Raw genomic sequence first — 17529 nt, 5'->3', positions numbered from 1 at the left:
AAGTGCTTTGTACGTGAGGAGGAGGATTTTAAATTTAATTTAGTTATATGGTCTCTCTTTCTAGTTCCTGTCAGAACTCGTGCTGCAGCATTTTAAATTAACTGAAGGGTTCAAACAGACTTGTTAGAACATCCTGATAATAAGGAGTTACAGTAATCTAATCTAGATGTAACAAAAGCATGAACTAGTTTTTCAGCATCCTGTAAAGACAGAATGTTTCTAATTTTCATAATGTTCCACAGGTGGAAGAAGGCTTTTCTGGAAATTAGTTTTATGTGTGAATCAAAAGACATTTCCTGGTCAAAAGTAACTCCAAGGTTCCTCACAGTGGAACTGGAAGCCATGGTGATGTCGTCTAAAGTGACAATGTGATCAGAAAGTTTTTCTCTGAGGTGTTTAGGGCCAAGTATAATGACCTCAGTTTTTTCTGAGTTTAAAAGTAGAAAGTTACAGGTCATCCAGGACTTAATGTCTCTGAGACATTCCTGGAGTTGAACAACCTGATTTATTTCATCCGGCCTCATCGATAGATATATCTGTGTGTCATCTGCATAACAATGAAAATGTATGTTATGCTTTCTAATAATGTTCCCTAGAGGAAGCATATATAAGGTAAAAAGTATAGGCCCAAGAACTGAGCCTTGTGGAACTCCACAATTAACTTTTGTTTGTAGTGAGGCTTTATCATTAACGTGAACAAACTGGAATCTATCAGATAAGTATGATTTAAACCAGCAGAGGGCAGCACCTGTGATACCAAGAGTCTGCTCGAATCTCTGCAGTAGAATATCATGATCAATGGTGTCAAATGCAGCACTAAGATCTAACAGGACAAGTAAAGAAACTAGACCATTATCTGAGTTAGTAACTTTAACTAGTGCTGTTTCTGTACTATGGTTTAATCTAAAACCTGACTGAAAATCTTCAAACAGGCCATTAATGCGCAGATATTCACATAATTGATTGCTTTTTCCAAGATTTTAGAGACAAAGGGAAGATTAGATATAGGTCAGTAATTAGCTAAAATATTATAATAATAATAATAATAATAATAATAACAATAATAGATTTTATTTGTATCGCACTTTACATTCGAACAACAAATCTCAAAGTGCTACATTGTAAAAACAAGATAATAAAAGAAATTAAAAAAATAAAGAAGAAAATTAGCTGTATGCTTTTCTAAAAAGGTAGGTTTTGAGTTCTTTTTTAAAAGCATCCTCTGTCTGTGGAGCCCTGAGGTGGTCAGGAAGGGCATTCCACAGGCGGGGAGCGGCAGCTTCGAAAGCTCTGTCCCCCATGGTCTTGAGCCTTGTCCTGGGTGCGAGCAGACTGTGCTGTTGGCCTGACGGGGTCCTGGCTGACGTGTGTGGTGTGAGGAGGTCAGTGAGAGTGAGTGGGGGCATCACCGTGCAGACAGGTGTGGGTCTGCAGGAGGACCTTGTACTCAATGTGGGCGGAGATGGGGAGCCAGTGAAGGGAGTGGAGGATGGGGTTCATGTGCTCGTACTTCCGCACCCTCATCAGAACCCTGGCAGCTGTGTTCTGAACATACTGGAGCTTTTTTGAGGCAGGAAGTTTTGAATTATCCATGCGTTTATCTCCTCCAGGCAGGAGCCGAGGTGAGCAACAGTGGCAGAGGGGGACCCAGAGGGGGAGACCATAAGGTAGAGTTGTATGTCGTCAGGATAGCAGTGGAAATTAATTCCATGCCTGCTGACGACACACCCGAGGGGAAGCATGTAGATGGTGAAGAGGGTTGGACCGAGCACAGAGCCCTGGGAGACCCCACAGGTGACAGTGTGGGGGTGAGATTTAGCATCCCCCAGGACCACGCACTCGGCCCTGTCAGTGAGGTAGGAGCGGAACCAGTGAAGGGCAGTGTCAGAGAGGCCGATGAAGTGCTGGAAACGGTGGAGGAGGATGTTGTGGTCAATGGTGTTGAATGCAGCAGAGAAGTCGAAAAGAATGAGGAGGGATGTGGAACCGGAGTCAGAGGACATCAGATCACTGGAGACTCTGATGAGAGCTGTTTCTGTGCTGTGTGAAGGGCGGAAACCAGATTGGAATTTTTCATATAGGTCATTTGATTTGAGATGGTTGTGAAGCTGGATGGAAACAACTTTCTCTAGGATTTTGGAAGTGAATGGGAGATTTGAAATGGGTTTGTAATTTGACAGAGGGATTGAACGTTGGCTGTTTGGAGAGAAAGATTAATGATTTTTGTTATGAGAGGGGTAATGGAATGGTTGTGTGTTTTGAGCAGAGGAGAAGAGAGGGGATCAAGGGAGCAGGTGGATGGTTTGGATCTGCAGATGATCTTTTCGACCTCCTGCTGCGTTGTGGGGATGAAATGTGAGAAATGTTGTGCGCTGAAAATTGCTGGGATGTCTTGAATTGGACTATGTGTTTGTGTGATAGATGAGCGGATATTGTCAATTTTGGAGGTGAAAAATTCAAGGAACTTGTTGCAGTTACTGTCTGTATGAGTGTAGTATGGAGTAATTTGAGGTTTGAGAATGTGATTTACTGTGGAGAAGAGCTGCTTGGAGTTACCTGGGTTATTGTTGATGATTGTGGAATAGTGTTCTGACCTGGACACGGAAAGGGCTTTAGCGTAAGATCTTTGATGTTCCCTGTAGGCCAACTTATGCACCGTCAGGCCAGATGTTACGCTGGCTCGCTCCAGGACACGTCCTGATTAATTTGAGTTAATATAGAGTTGTTAATTAAAGGAAACACACCTTTAAACAGTTTGGTGGGGATAGGATCTAACTGACAGGTTGATGGCTTAGATGATGAAACTAATGATGTGAACTCAGGGAGATCTATAGGGGAGAAACTGTCTAACTGTGCACCTGGTGCTTCTAAAGCTCTTGTGCTAAAAGATGAGTCAGTCCCAATATGAGGGAGGAGATGATCAATTTTTTCTCTAATTGATGTTATTTTATTCACAAAAAAGTTCATAAAGTCATCACTGCTCAGTGTTAAAGGAATAGATGGTTCAGTGGAGCTGTGGCTCTGTGTCAGCCTGGCTACAGTGCTGAAAAGAAACCTATGATTATTCTTATTTTCTTCAATTAAAGAAGTATAATAGGCAACTCTAGCTTTGTGTAGGGCTTTTTTGTAAGCTACAAAACCGTCTTTCCAGGCTATATGAAGTTCCTCTAGGTTACTGGAACGCCATTTTCTTTCTAATCTACGTAACGTCTGTTTAAGAGCACGAGTATTGGAGTTAAACCATGGTGCTCGTCTCATCTGATTCACCACTTTCCTTTTCAGAGGGGCAACACCATCTAATGTAGTACGCAGTGAGGCTGCTGTACTATCAACAAGGTTATCTATGAGGGCGGGAGTAAAATCACAAAAGGTACCTTCAGATGTACTGACATATGGCACAGAGTTAAATAAAGGTTGCACTGTCTCTTTGAATGTATTAATATTATTATCAGACAGGCACCAGCTGTAGCTGTATTTCTTATTTATGTTATTGCAGTTCATTATTGAACAGTTAAATGTGAGTAAATAATGATCAGTAAAGAGAGGGATAACTTAAACTATGTTTAAGTTATCAATATCAATACCATAAGTTAAACAAGGTCGAGGGTGTGACTAAGGCAATGAGTTGGTTTATTAACGTGTTGAATAAAACCTATTGATTCCAACAGCGAGTTAAATGCACAGCGAAGACTATCACTGTCAACATCTACATGGATGTTGAAATCCCCTACAATTATGATTTGATCTGTTTTAAGCACCAACTCAGATAAGAACTCAGAGAACTCTGATAGGAACTCTGAATAAGGTGCAGGTGGACGATAAACTGTGACTATCATAATTGGTTTCTGTGATTTACAACTAGGATGAGATAGATTAAGAATAAAGCTTTCAAACGATGAATATCCTGGTTTGGGCTTGGGATTGATTAATAATCTAGTATTAAAAATGGCTGCTACACCTCCTCCTCGGCCTGAGCTTCTAGGAATATGGGTATTAGCATGAGTGGGTGAAGTTGATTCATTTAGACTGATGTAATGTTCTTCATGTAACCAAGTTTCAGTTACACAGAATAAATCAATACAATTGTCAGAAATTAGATATTTATTAAAACAGATTTTGAGGAGAGAGACCTAATATTTAATAGTCCACATTTGAAAGTGGTATTATTTGACTCTATTTTATTGTTGGTATTAATCTTTATTAAGTTAGAATGTCTAACTCCTCTTCTGTTTGTTATTGATTTATTTACTTTAGTTTTTACTTTAGTAGGTCGAGGGGCAGACACAGTCTCTATGGGGTTTTTAATTGGTGACTGCTTGAAAAGAAGCACAGAGAAGCATGAAAGACTGCAACTCTGTGTCCTGGTCTCAGCTCTGGATTGTCATGGGTTTCTAATAAAATGTCCTAAACTGCTAGATAAGAGAGCTGCTCCATCCAAAGTGGGAGGGACACCGTCTCTCCTCATGAGACCAGGTTTCCCCCAGAAGGTTTGCCAGTTATCTAAATACCCAATGTTGTTTTCTGGACACCACCTCGACCGCCAGCGATTGAATGACGACATGCTGCTATACATGTCATCACTGGTTACATTGGGCAAAGGACCAGAGAAAATTATGTTGTCCGACGTTGTGCGTATGTTCTAAATTATCTAAATGATTGTTTTAACAAAATAAACACGTCATGTAAATTATACTTTGAACAAGTTATCATGGGACATTTGAATAATGAAATGTATTTTTTAACCTGATGACTTATTAATTTTCGTTGTTATGAAATTAACTAGACACAAATATATTAAAGGGGACATATTATACCCTATTTCCCCATTTAAAATAGTTCCCTGGTGTCCTAATGAACATGTCAGTGACATGCATTGGTCAAAATAAGGATGAAGCATCATAGCAGTTCAATAACCCTGCTAAACCCGCCCCTTTCAGAACGCTCTGTTTTGTGCATGGTCCCTTTATATGCAATTGAGACACAGGCAAACACACACCCACACATACAGCGCCAGTTTAGGCAGCTCGCCGCTTGCCGCTGGCAATCAGCGGTGCTGTCCCTATGTCTTTTTAACTGATTTTCACAGAGAGAAAAATGAATGAGAAAATTAAATGAATGAGAAAATGAAATGAAATAGTCACACACTCAAACACCAATGTCAACATTCAGACTCTACAGCGTGGCGACGGGTTATAAGGCTACGAGCTTACACGTCTGAGTTAGCAAGAAACTAAACAACAAATAAGTCCAACAAAAACGTCTTTTCCATGCATTTTAAACCAGAGTAACGTTTAGAAAAATACAATCAACATGTGTTCATAAGTATGCAGTGCTTTGCAAACGGTAATTACCTTAAAGAGGGGAATAGTAACGGGAGAAGGATGAGGAAAACACACACGCAGCTCTTTCCTTCACTCGTCTGTATTGAATGAGGAAGAGGAGCGCGATCCCCCTAATGGAGCCCCGAGGCATTACCAACAGATCGACAAATCATTAAACCACACAGATCAGGATCTGAATTACTTATCTGCATTCCTCTTTTTTGGTGTTACTCACTAGTTGCATAGTCTCCATATACATTCACTACTATAAATGAAATTACATCTTCTGAAAATAGATACTATAATAACTGATAACATCCACCTGAAATTATGTTTACGTCAAAATAAATTGTATGTATGAATAAATTGTTATACAACTTGTCAGTCAGTCCTGTGTTATGTGACCATAAGTCAATAAAGTGGATCTAAAGAGGATCGCAGAGTGACAGCGAATCTTTTGCATAACACTACAGTAAGATAATATTTAAATTGCAGTTACTGTCCAAATCTTCAAGAGCACAATTAACTTTTAATTTAATTGTATTTATTTCTTTTTTCGTATAATTTTTAGCATGCAAGACACACAAGTTTGTGCAAGAAGAGGTGTGCTCATTGGAAAAATGCTCAGTTTGCTATGGACCATTTGCACCCCTTAAGATGTAGAGGTTGGTTAAAACATTCTTCCATAATATATTTTGCTATCTCAATCAAAACATATTTAGTTATACATCACAGTATTTGCGTACATTTGGCAAGTTGGGAAGTTGTAGCATGATTTGGTAACTTCTATTTTATTACAAAACACCTGCCACCTGGACCCCATCCCAGCTCCCCTCCTGAAAGCCTGCATCAACTACGAACTGTTTGAAACATTCCAATCCAGTTTTCGTCCCCATCACAGTACTGAAACAGCCCTCCTAAAAGTCACCAACGACCTCCTCCTTTCCGCCGATTCTGGTTCACTCTCCATCCTCCTCCTCCTCAACCTCAGTGCAGCATTCGACACCATAGACCACATCATCCTCCTCCACCGTCTCCAAACCATTGGCATCTCCGGCACAGCACTCTCCTGGTTCTCCTCCTACCTCTCCGACCGCCATCATTACGTTTCCATAAACAACTTCAAATCAAATACCTTCCCTGTCTCCACTGGTGTTCCCCAAGGTTTGGTGCTCGGCCCCCTCCTCTTCATCATCTACAAGCTTCCCCTTGGTCATATCATCCGTCATCATGGACTTCATTTTCACTGTTATGCCGACGACACCCAGGTGTACATATCCACCAAATCCATCACCCCAGTCATTCTCTCCACCATCACACACTGCCTCTATGGCATTAAAACCTGGATGGACCACAATTTCCTCAAACTCAACAGCAACAAAACAGAACTCATCTTCACCGGACCCAAGGCTCTCCTCCCATTGGCCCAGAACATCCCCCTCACCATCGATGGCCACTCAGTCACTCTCTGTATGCAATCTCGGCGTTATACTGAACTCCACCCTCTCATTCAAACCCCATTTTTCCACCTCCACAATATTGCCCGTCTCCATCCCTGCCTTTCACAATCCACTGCAGAAATCCTCATCCACGCCTTCATTACCTCCAGACTCGACTACTGCAATAGCCTCCTCTACGTTCTCCCCTCCACTCACCTTCAAAAACTACAATATATCCAGAACGCTGCCTCCCGTCTGCTCACCCACACCCACTCCAGTGACCAGCGTCCAAGATGGTGTGTCGGTCAGGACACAAGAAGGAGAGAGGGACCGGCATCACTTCTATGCAGTGGGCTTTATTTTGACACAAGTGTGTACGTATACACACTCACACACACACAGTTCTGAAACAATAAACAAGAAGAAACAGCATCACTCTCTGCCCAAATAATTTCCTGCATTTCTTCACATGAATGGTAAACATAGCTATACATAATAATCTATTGTGTATCTGTTAAATGAACGCATCACATAAATACGAGGTGCATCATCTAACCCCGCCCTCCACTGACTAAGCAGTCATGGAAAACGAGCGCTCCCAAATGGCGCACATATCGGCGCTCGGCAAACAATCAAGTTACTAAATAACATTTTTCACTACCACACAGCCAGCATAAATCAACTCAAACAGTGAAGGAAATCAGCTGTACACTTCACACAAGGCGAGACACGGCGGCGGAAAATACGCACATCACCGCCGGCGCCACCAACAATCAACGATGCAATTCATTAAAGGCGACATAGACCGGAAGCTCCAATTAACGCTGCGTTTGTGTATGTGTATCTGTGTCATTATTATGAAACCCTAAAGTTTCAGAACAAACAGTTCAGCCACTGCTGAGAAAATAGTGTTGTATTGTTTTCCTGGGCTCTGCGAAGCGGATCGGCACATCCTTAATTTGATGTCATCATCAGAAATCCTCAACACTCCTCTCACCACTGTAGCGCCTCCTGGTACGGCACTAGTCCGTGTCACTCCAGCAGTTTTGCCCCGCCCCCTTCTCTGCCGGCCTGCCGGCCCTGATTACACACACCTGCTGACAATTAAGCCATGTGGACTTTAAAAACTCTCTGCTCCCCTGTGTCAGCACCAGTGTGTTTTCGCCCATGCCTGATCACCCGAGCTCCTCGTCACAGCCACAGAACCCTCAAGTTTTTGATCCTCTTTGTGAGCGACGCTTTATTTTGTAAGTTTTCTTATCATAGCCTGTTAGCTGATACCTTAGTTCAGATTTATAGCCCCTTTTGTTTTCCTCCTTGGGAGAGATTTTTTGTTGTTAATTTTCACAGCCTTTTAGGAACTCCAATCACTAGGATTGTGACTTACATTTTACTAGTTAGATCCAATCATTTAGATTGCGTTTTGTTTTTGATCCCATTCTTAGTTAGTGAAGGATCACCAATCATTAGCCGTGTTTTCCTCCGTTTGGAGAGTTTTCTGTTTAAGTTTTACATGATAACCTTAGTCTAAGTTTGTTTCCTAGAGACTAAAACATTATAATGTGTCCTAGAATTGTTCGTAAGTGTCCCCGGGTGAGTCAGTCCCACCTGCCAAAGAGTCTCTGCGTCGCCATCACTGCACCAGGTACGACGAGGACGCGTCCCCGTGTTTGAGCGCGTTGCGGGCGATGATCTCCACGATGGCGATGTACGTCCCTGTGAGGAAGCCGACCAGCCCCACCACGCTGATGACCACGTTCTTGATGGTCACCAGCGGCGACAGGCCCTCTGCGTGGAAGGCGACGAGCTCGAGGAGCGGCGGGAAGATCAGCGCCAGGAAACTGCTGCTGACCGAGCCCACCAACGAGATGACGAGGTCCAGCTCCGGTATCAGGATGGCGAGGCCACCTGGTGGACGAAAGGCACACACACACGCACACACAGACAGAGGGAGAGAGAGGACACAGTGAGAGGCAGTGGAATCTCGATTGTCCCACATTTAAAAGGGTTGATAGAATTGTTGGCGTTTTAAGTCGGGTTTGATAGAAATATCGGTGAAAAAGTCGGGTTTAATTGAAATGTTGGCGTTTCAATTCAGGTTTGATAGAATTGTCTGCATTTAAAGTCAGGTTTGATAGAATATTCTGCGTTTAAAGTCAGGTTTGATAGAATATTCTGCGTTTAAAGTCAGGTTTGATAGAATATTCTGTGTTTAAACGCAGACAATTCTATCAAACCTGACTTTAAAGTCAGGTTTCATAGAATATTCTGCGTTTAAAGTCAGGTTTGATAGAATTGTCTGTTTTTAAAGTCAGATTTGATAGAATCGTCTGCATTTAAAGTCAGGTTTGATAGAAATATCAGTGAAAAAGTCAGATTTAATAGAAATGTTGGTGTTTAAATTCAGGTTTCATAGAATATTCTGCGTTTAAAGTCAGGTTTTATAGAATTGTCTGTTTTTAAAGTCAGATTTGATAGAATTGTCTGCATTTAAAGTCAGGTTTGATAGTAATATCAGTGAAAAAGTCAGATTTAATAGAAATGCTGCGTTTTAAATCGCCTCATAGAATATTCTCATGCTTTTAAAGTCAGGCTTCTGATAGAATTGTCTGGCGCTTTTTAAAGTCAGGTTTGATAGAATTGTTCATGCTTAAAGTCAGGTTTGATAATAGTTCATGCCAAAAGTCAGGTTTTATAGAATATCTTACTTAAAAGTCAGTTTGATAGAATATTCTGCGTTTAAAGTCAGGTTTGATAGAATATTCTTTTAAATAGGCTTGATAGAAGGTTGAAGCGCTTAAAGTCAGGTTTGATAGAATTGTCTGCGTTTAAAGTCAGGTTTTATAGAATATTCTGCGTTTAAAGTCAGGTTTTATAGAATATTGTGCGTTTAAAGTCAGGTTTGATTGAATATTCTGTGTTTAAAGTCAGGTTTGATAGAATATTCTGCGTTTAAAGTCAGGTTTGATAGAATTGTCAGCGTTTAAAGTCAGGTTTGATAGAAATATCAGTGAAAAAGTCAGATTTAATAGAATTGTTGGTGTTTAAATTGGGGCTGATACAATTGGTGTATTAAGTAAGGATTTTAATTTGTAGGAAAGATTTTACCTGAAAAACAAAACCCAAACCCTCATAAAAAACATTTAAGACTCAACGTGCGAGGTTACCGAGGCGATGGACGGCTTCAAGACCCCTGAACTCAGTGACCCTCACCCATGTTACTGCTGGTTCCTTTTCATGTTGGTGATTTACTATTTCAATCATATTCCACCTCTTGTCACCTAGCTGTCACACCGGAGCGATCATGTGTAATAGAATAGCGAGGATGATGAAAGCAAGGGTAGAAGAAGTGGAGAGGAGACCATTTTTCATCTTCTCCGCTGCGCGGGAGTGGAAGGAAATTCTGAACCGTGGTAGATAAAAGGTTTATAAAGACCGAAAAAAGAGGAATAATGTGAATCACACATAAGGCCACAGAGATGGCAATTTGATGGGAAGAGGAGGAGGAGAGAGAAAAGTGACAGAGAGGGCAGAGACTGTGAGAAATAAAGCTGTGATTGAGGGGCCTGTTTTTCACATGTTGGAACTGGTGACCGTGCAGTTGAAGCCGCCAGGGACAAGAGTCACCTTCACTTGTTTCTTGGAGATGGACATAAACTGTGTGAGGCAGCTGTGATTGTGAACTGAGGTGTGCTTCATTTCTGTTTTTGCTGAAAACGAACGCTATAGATGGGTATTTAGAACGCTAACTAAAGCAGTGACGGTTCCTCACTGGTTAAATGGTGTTATTATCAATATTTATGTCACATTTGAAGCTGCACTACAACTAAGGTCATCATGGGAAGAGATGTAGACATGAAGTGAAAATATCATTAAGTGATTCCCAAAGTCTGGGTCAAACCTGCTGAATTTTCCCGAACTTTCATTTAAGTATCACGTGCGAATGTTTTAAATAAAATTCATAAAATCGAGTTTTAATTATTTTTCCCAAAAATCTACTCGACATGATTTGTTCTACCAATTCAAAATAATGTTATGTGTTTCAGATATGGCCATAAATGTGTTGCTACGTAATGCAAACCTAAAAAAAAAATCAGTCAAGCAGCAGCCACTAAAGTCAGTACAAATTCCACCACCTACATCTGCCTTCAGGCCATCCATCTTCAGCCCCCGTATTACAGCGCAGGATCAATAAGAGTCGATATCACTAAGCAGTACCTGCATCAGTGTTGGTTCTGATCAAATCCTGAAAACTGTGTGGTTTGATTTCTTACACACAGACCCAGAGCGGACGCATTGGACGCTCCGTTTCTCCCTGCATGTCGGACACCTGTAACTACCTGCTGATGAAACACAATCAATTGCTTTTCACTCACTAAAGTCAGTCAAATTAACCTAAGGGGGTGACGGCAAGGTTGAGCTTTCATGTGACAGGAAACACGAGAGAGCGCCTCCCCACCGCACTCCCAGGGAGTAAACCCTCTTCACCTCTGAGAAAACTCTCTTGCTATTGAAGGATGCTCTTCAAACTGCATTTGAGGCATCAAACAAGGCCATGAAGGAGGAAGGTGGTGGTGGAGGAGCCGCGCCGTGCCGCTAACGCACAGAGAACGCTGAGCTTTCATAGCAAATGAACCACAGGGCTTGAGCTAAAAGCCCCGGCTGCCGTCCCCTCGAGAGGACGGCAGAATGTGCACAATCAGGCTCCTTCAAAGGGCCGGGGATGGAACACGGAGAGCACACTAATTCGGCCTCACCATCTCCGACTGTCAAAAACAAAGGCAAAGAAAATACTGGGCTCTCCTCCGCTAGTAGACCTGATTGGAATGCCAGAGAGCACTTCACACGGCCAGACGCTCCTTCAGAGAACGACAGAGATGTTGAAGAGGTAGAAAAATGTGAGGGAAATCATGATGATGATGGTTTTATCATGCAAACTTGAAAATTTAGAGTGCTTTTTGCAATCCCCGCCGAGTGACGTGAAGGTCAGATAAAGGCACCGGCAGAGTTTTGAGTGTTTGTGAAATGACAAAAGCCATGAAAACGCACATTGAATATTCATCTTGATTATAGTATAGTTCACAGCACATTTGAGAACCTTGATCCAGACATCCTTGCTGTTCACGTACTCTATGACCAATTAGGTGTACTTATATTGGCTGATATTTGTTGTACGTCAGCGTTTAATAGAAACCCAATTTAACCTCTTTATAGATTCTAAATGAAAATCAAAATCAAATTGCACCTGAGCTCCTGGTCAAGCTTAACTGTATAGATTGTTAATTTAACTCATGTTCTACAGCTTTAACTCATGTTCTTCATTTAGCAAGGAATCAATTAATTGAAAGACCAACAATTCGGGAGCTGCTTCCAGCAATACTTTGGTAGTATCGCAAAACCAAAAGTATCCCAAAACCTTTCGCACAAGTCAGGCAGTCTCTGTCAAAAAAAGCAACCAGAAGAAGAAAATGAGAGAAGTGGGAAGCTTGTGAACCTAAAAATTTCCTTTAAAAGAAATAAAAAAACTTTTATATCTGCTGGGAGAAACAGCTTCTCGGCTGGGTGGAGTCAAACATGGAAGCAGGGACTGCTCTGAGGAGGCATCAAAGACTGGAACAGATCATCCACAGTCAACTGGGACGTACCAAACACTGCCTTCACCTTGCCGCGAGCAAACACCACAAAGGAAGGGACCACAGGACCCGGCTGCTTCCAGCTCCTGCAACTGGAGGCCAACGTTCATCTGTTGCACCCAAAGCTGCCTGATCTGCTGCTCATTAAAGACGATGGGAAGCTCAGTCCCGTTGGCGCGCTCCCAAGACGCCTTCACCGAGACCAACAACAAGTCAGGGTCTGCATCATATGCTAATGTTAATTAGCAAGGAGTGGAGCTGATCAGCGTGGAGCCAAGAACAACTTCCCCAACACTCTCAAATAAAACAATCAGACTGACGCTTACATTATTATATAAACGTCAATGTCTGAAGCCGCGGTATCACAGCAGAACGAGAGCTCACACCAGTTCTGACAACCTCTCCCCTCAGGAAACGGAGCCTAAACGCAATAAACTATAAAGGTCAGGGATTCACCAACATAATGACCAGCAACAGGGATCCCAACACATCACGCTCTGTGGTCAATTTAACCAGAAGACAAGTCACGACCATTTAATGAATGTCACTCGCGTGCAGGGAGGGAGAACTTGACAAAGTGACACAACCGTAAGTTTCCCGTCAGAAAAAGGGCTGTTAAATGGGAAGAAAGACTGGAGCCATGAGTCGATTTTACTTGGTGAACATTTTGTAAGTGACTAAAATCCTTTTTTTATTCTTGTGACATCCATGTTTTAGTCACAGGGCATTAGCTTTTCAATAAGCAATCTATTATTATTATTATTATTATGAACAAAATCTCCATTAAAACTCAAATAATGTTTGGTTTGTCGACAAAACAAGACATTTGAGAACATCACCATTAATTAAATGAAAACCTGTTTGAATCCCACACTGAGCTATAGCTACACCATAATAGTGATTAGCTTATTGATAGTCATATTCTTTTTTTCCATTTAATTTTGTTTTATTTTGGTCTTTTAAATTCCATTTGTGTGCATCTCAACTCCTATTTTTTCAATATTTTTTTGTCTTTATTTGTGTCTTTACCTTATAGCTTTAACTTTTTACCCTTTAATTGGAATAGGGAAATAATTGCAATTAAAGATCTAACGCTGCTCAGCAAATCCATCGTGACAGAAGTTTGTGGAGCGAGCAGAATGACTTTGCCCGAGGTGATTATTTTCCTCTTGTATGCATCCTGTAATAATGAGGTCCTTGCTGTGGACTAAATGTCTCTTACAAAGAACTTATTTCATTTCCTTGGACAAGGTGCTTTGCAGAATTATTGGCGAAGCTTGTGGGATGAAGCGTTGGGGTTTAGAGGTGGTCAAGTGCAGCCTATTTGTCAGTCTAACCTGCGGTCAATGACGAAACTATAAACCACAATGCTGAAAAGAAAAGGTAATAAACCTCTGAAACACGGTGATTTACATTTTTCGGATATAACATAATTATTGCGAGCAAGAAATACCATTGAGCTCAGCAGTCATTATCTCTAATGATAATTAATTTGGCATCAAATGAGCCTCCTCTGCCATTTTGTCTAAAATGACTCCAATGTTTTAGTTGCTTTGGCACTGCCATAAAAAACCCCGCCTCATTTCCCTCATGAGTTCAAAAAAGGTAGACTGTTCTGGGTTAATGACTTTCACTCTTTCTTTGAATAACTGCAGTTCAGAAGCACTTGACACTTCTCTGTGCACAGGCCACGGGCGTCCAAATAATTCCAACCTATCCTGTCAGACCTCCTTCAAAGCTCCACCCCTAAAGATCTGGAAGGTCTAAAATGCCTAGACTGCATTCAAAGACATTTGTACAACTTTTCCCTCCAAATGAGGGTCACCAGTCCACCTCAGTCCACCAAAAAAACATTCACTCTCAGACTCACACATACTGCCAATTTCAAGTGCAATCAACTTAATCCCCAGTTTTGCATGTTTTTGGACTGTGGGAGGAAGCAGGAGAACCCTGAACATGCAAACTCCTCACAGAAAGGCCCTGGGTGGATCATGCCCATGTTTTTTGGACCTGTATGGTGGTTAGGGTTAGGGTTGGGTGGACTCAAGTATGTTTGCTCAGTGTTAGGTATTTGCTTTTGTTTTGCATTTTGAAATTTCTGTACTAAAATGTATATAGTGGGATCCAAACCAGTGACCTTCTCGCTGCGAGACCGCATTAACCACTAGGACTGGCCAATATGGCTTAAAAAATAAATAAAGTGTCTCAATTTCTCAGACCAAACTATTTTTTTTTTTTACTATTTTAATTGAAACTACAAATGACAAAGAAATTATTTCAAGAAGAACTCTCCTTTCACGTTGTTTTCATTTGAACAAAAAATGTCCCCTAAGTGCAACTAAACTCTAAGCCTTGGACAAAAGCATATAAACACGAGATGACAGACACCGTCATTACAAGCAACAACAAAACTTCAGTGAGCTCTCTACTGGTTCGGTGAGTGGGCGAGTGACGGCAATGAAAGTTAAAGGGAAAAAAAACCAAATCCTCTAAAACAACGGTTTCTTGTCGGAGTGATCCGTTCTCTCTAATCTATTCCTTCTCCGTCCTCTAACACAAATAGTGAGAATTTCTTGAGGAGGCCAAATTGATTTATTCCAGCCCTTGGGATAAATTGTGAGCGCAATCAAACGCCTTTCGCCAAGCGGAAACAGGATGTGCCTTGATCACATTTACCAATTCAATTAATCATAGCTGATGGTTGTTTAAAATTACAAAAATAATCAGGTTGCACAAGCTGTCGTTACAACTCTCTCCAAGGAACAAATGAGGAGAATAAAAAAGGAAAAAACAAGGTGAAATGAGCTTGTGTTAGTATTCTATTGAAGGAGCTGTAATCTTTTTTTTTTTTTTTAAGTTCCATTTGAAAACACAAAATATGGGTAAATATGTCAGCTATGTAATCACTTATAGCTGTCTGTTTAAGTCTCCTCACAAAACTGTAACTAGTTTAAAACTCTATTTAATTCACTTCAGGGCCTCGTCACTGCTCCTGACATCCCTTAGGCTCTGGTTCATCCTCACTGTACGTAATTAAAACTGTCAAAAATGACACGGATTTCAACTAAACGCTAATAATGTTTGAATCACTTTGTGATGTATACTTCCTGCTTCTTGCCTCGGTTGTGTTATTTTGTCTTTTATATATATACATATATGTATATATATATACATATATATATACATATATGTATATATATATACATATATGTATATATATATATATATATAATGTACGTGAAAGTACATAAAGTTAAAAGTTTTTACAATGCGTTTAGTTCCATTTGTACAGCGTGTTTATTTAAGATAAATAATACTTGCTGTAGTATAAAATTGATCATTTCTTATGTTAAATTCAAAAGGTAGCAGTATTTTGTTTCACCTTTCTTTTCTCCTGTTCTTAAGTTAGGAGTTTGGTAAGTTTTTCTATCATTTATTTTCTTTTTGGGAGGTAATATCAGGTTTATAGCCAAGCCAATGATACATCATAACATCTACATTAACATCGACTCCCCATCTCTGGCTCCTTCCAAGATAGCAAGAAACTTGGGTGTCATGACTGACAACCAGTTGACCTTTATAGATCATGTTGCCTCTGTCGCCTGCTCATGTCACGCTGCACTATTCAATATAAGAAAAATCAGACCGTAACTAACTCAACAGGTTACCCAGCTCCTAGTAGAGGCTCTGGTCTTCTATCTAGTGGAGTTCTTTCTGAGACTACTTCTATGTAGCTTATTCCTCTTTTGTAAGTCGCTTTGTATAAAAAGTCTGCTATTTTGGCATTTGTTCCACTCCGAAGTCAATAAAACTGCTACACCTGGTCACGCAGACTTTTGACTTATTTGGCTTTCTTTGGAAAGAGGAGTTGAAAGACACACACATACGTTACCCCTGGTTTCCCCTGGACATAACAGTCAATCTCTTCAAAATAAATAACGTGCATCTTGAGGAAAAACTATAAAGCAGGTGAGCGAGCAATCACGTTTTAGATTACGAGGACAGACGTGTCGCAGCAGGGAGAGGTGGACAATCTGAGGAAGTTCGCGGAAAAACAATCGTTCGTCATTCGCCGACTTTGATGGAACAGGTGACGTCGACAAAGGCCATAAAGACGTCCGAAAATCACAAACGAGGATTGAACTCCGGGTGAAGAGAGGACAAACTATACACAGCAGCATAATGAGCTGCCATTCTTTCTTTGTTGTGCATTGTGCAGCAGTGGGGAGGGGGAGAAATGTCATTATAGGCCTTTTTAGTCTGCCATTTCTGTGGTGGACATGGAACATTTCAAACAAACAGAAAAGGACAAGCTTGGGTCTTTCAAAAGGTAACACAAGTAAACATGGATGGACTGCAGTGCTCATGACTGAAGAGAAAGAAAACAAAAGTAAGGGAAAGGGAGGAGTTGGAGGGAGAGGATGACCTTCCCTGTCCAGTGGGAGTTCCCTGTTAAAGACAGAAATCCTCAGGCTGACCTGTCTTCATCACACTCACACTCACAGGCAGTGCTGCTTTTAGATCAGCTTGAAAAATGTCAAGCGCCGTTTTCCCAAATGTCTTTATTTGGCCCCAAATCTAAATAAACTAAATATGTTTTTCATGGAGCAAAGAAAATAGAAAACATTCACGTATAAGAAAAATTAGAAAGCTTGTTTTAAAAAAGAATAATTGATGAACAAAATAGTTAAGAAGGGAACCAAAATAACCAATGTGATTGTGTTTCTTGTTGTGATAGCATGTCGCCACCTGGCCCACTCACAGGGATCAGGGTTTACCGTTCATAATCACACCATGGTGAGCTGAGCTAAACTGTGAAAACACAACTTTTGTTCCAATAAATAAAAATATTAACCCTAGTGTCAGTAAGTGTAGCATTTTGCAGGCCCAAAAGTCCAAAGAAGTCATTGTCTGAAGTAGAAAATGTGATTTGTGGCTGCAGTTTATCGTGTTAATACTCACACATGTAGAAATGATGATTTAAAAAGGAAATTAATTTTAAATTGAATTTCATCACATCATCATCGTAAGCAGGGCGGTAATGAGGTGGAGTGGCTCAGTGGTTAAGACCCTACCTTGTGTACCAAAGACATCATGGTCGCAAGTTCGATTCCACCCCTGGCTAATTGTACTTGA

At 40.9% G+C, this 17529-nt stretch overlaps 1 protein-coding gene across 1 annotated transcript in view; it reads right to left on the bottom strand.

Annotated features, from left to right (window-relative positions):
- Positions 1 to 8307: 8307 nt before the first annotated feature.
- Positions 8308 to 17529, bottom strand: part of slc36a1 (solute carrier family 36 member 1) — a 31679-nt gene continuing 22457 nt past the window's right edge. Inside the window, exon 12 of the mRNA XM_044040421.1 lies at positions 8308 to 8668. Coding sequence (XP_043896356.1) covers positions 8394 to 8668 — 275 coding nt within the window. The 3' untranslated portion in view covers positions 8308 to 8393. The remainder of the gene's footprint in view (positions 8669 to 17529) is intronic.

The sequence above is a fragment of the Solea senegalensis genome, linkage group LG12 (genome assembly GCF_019176455.1).
Source record: "Solea senegalensis isolate Sse05_10M linkage group LG12, IFAPA_SoseM_1, whole genome shotgun sequence".
NCBI classification, from domain to species: domain Eukaryota; kingdom Metazoa; phylum Chordata; class Actinopteri; order Pleuronectiformes; family Soleidae; genus Solea; species Solea senegalensis.
Note: the sequence above shows the minus strand (reverse complement) of the source record. Positions and strands in the feature narration are given on the sequence as shown.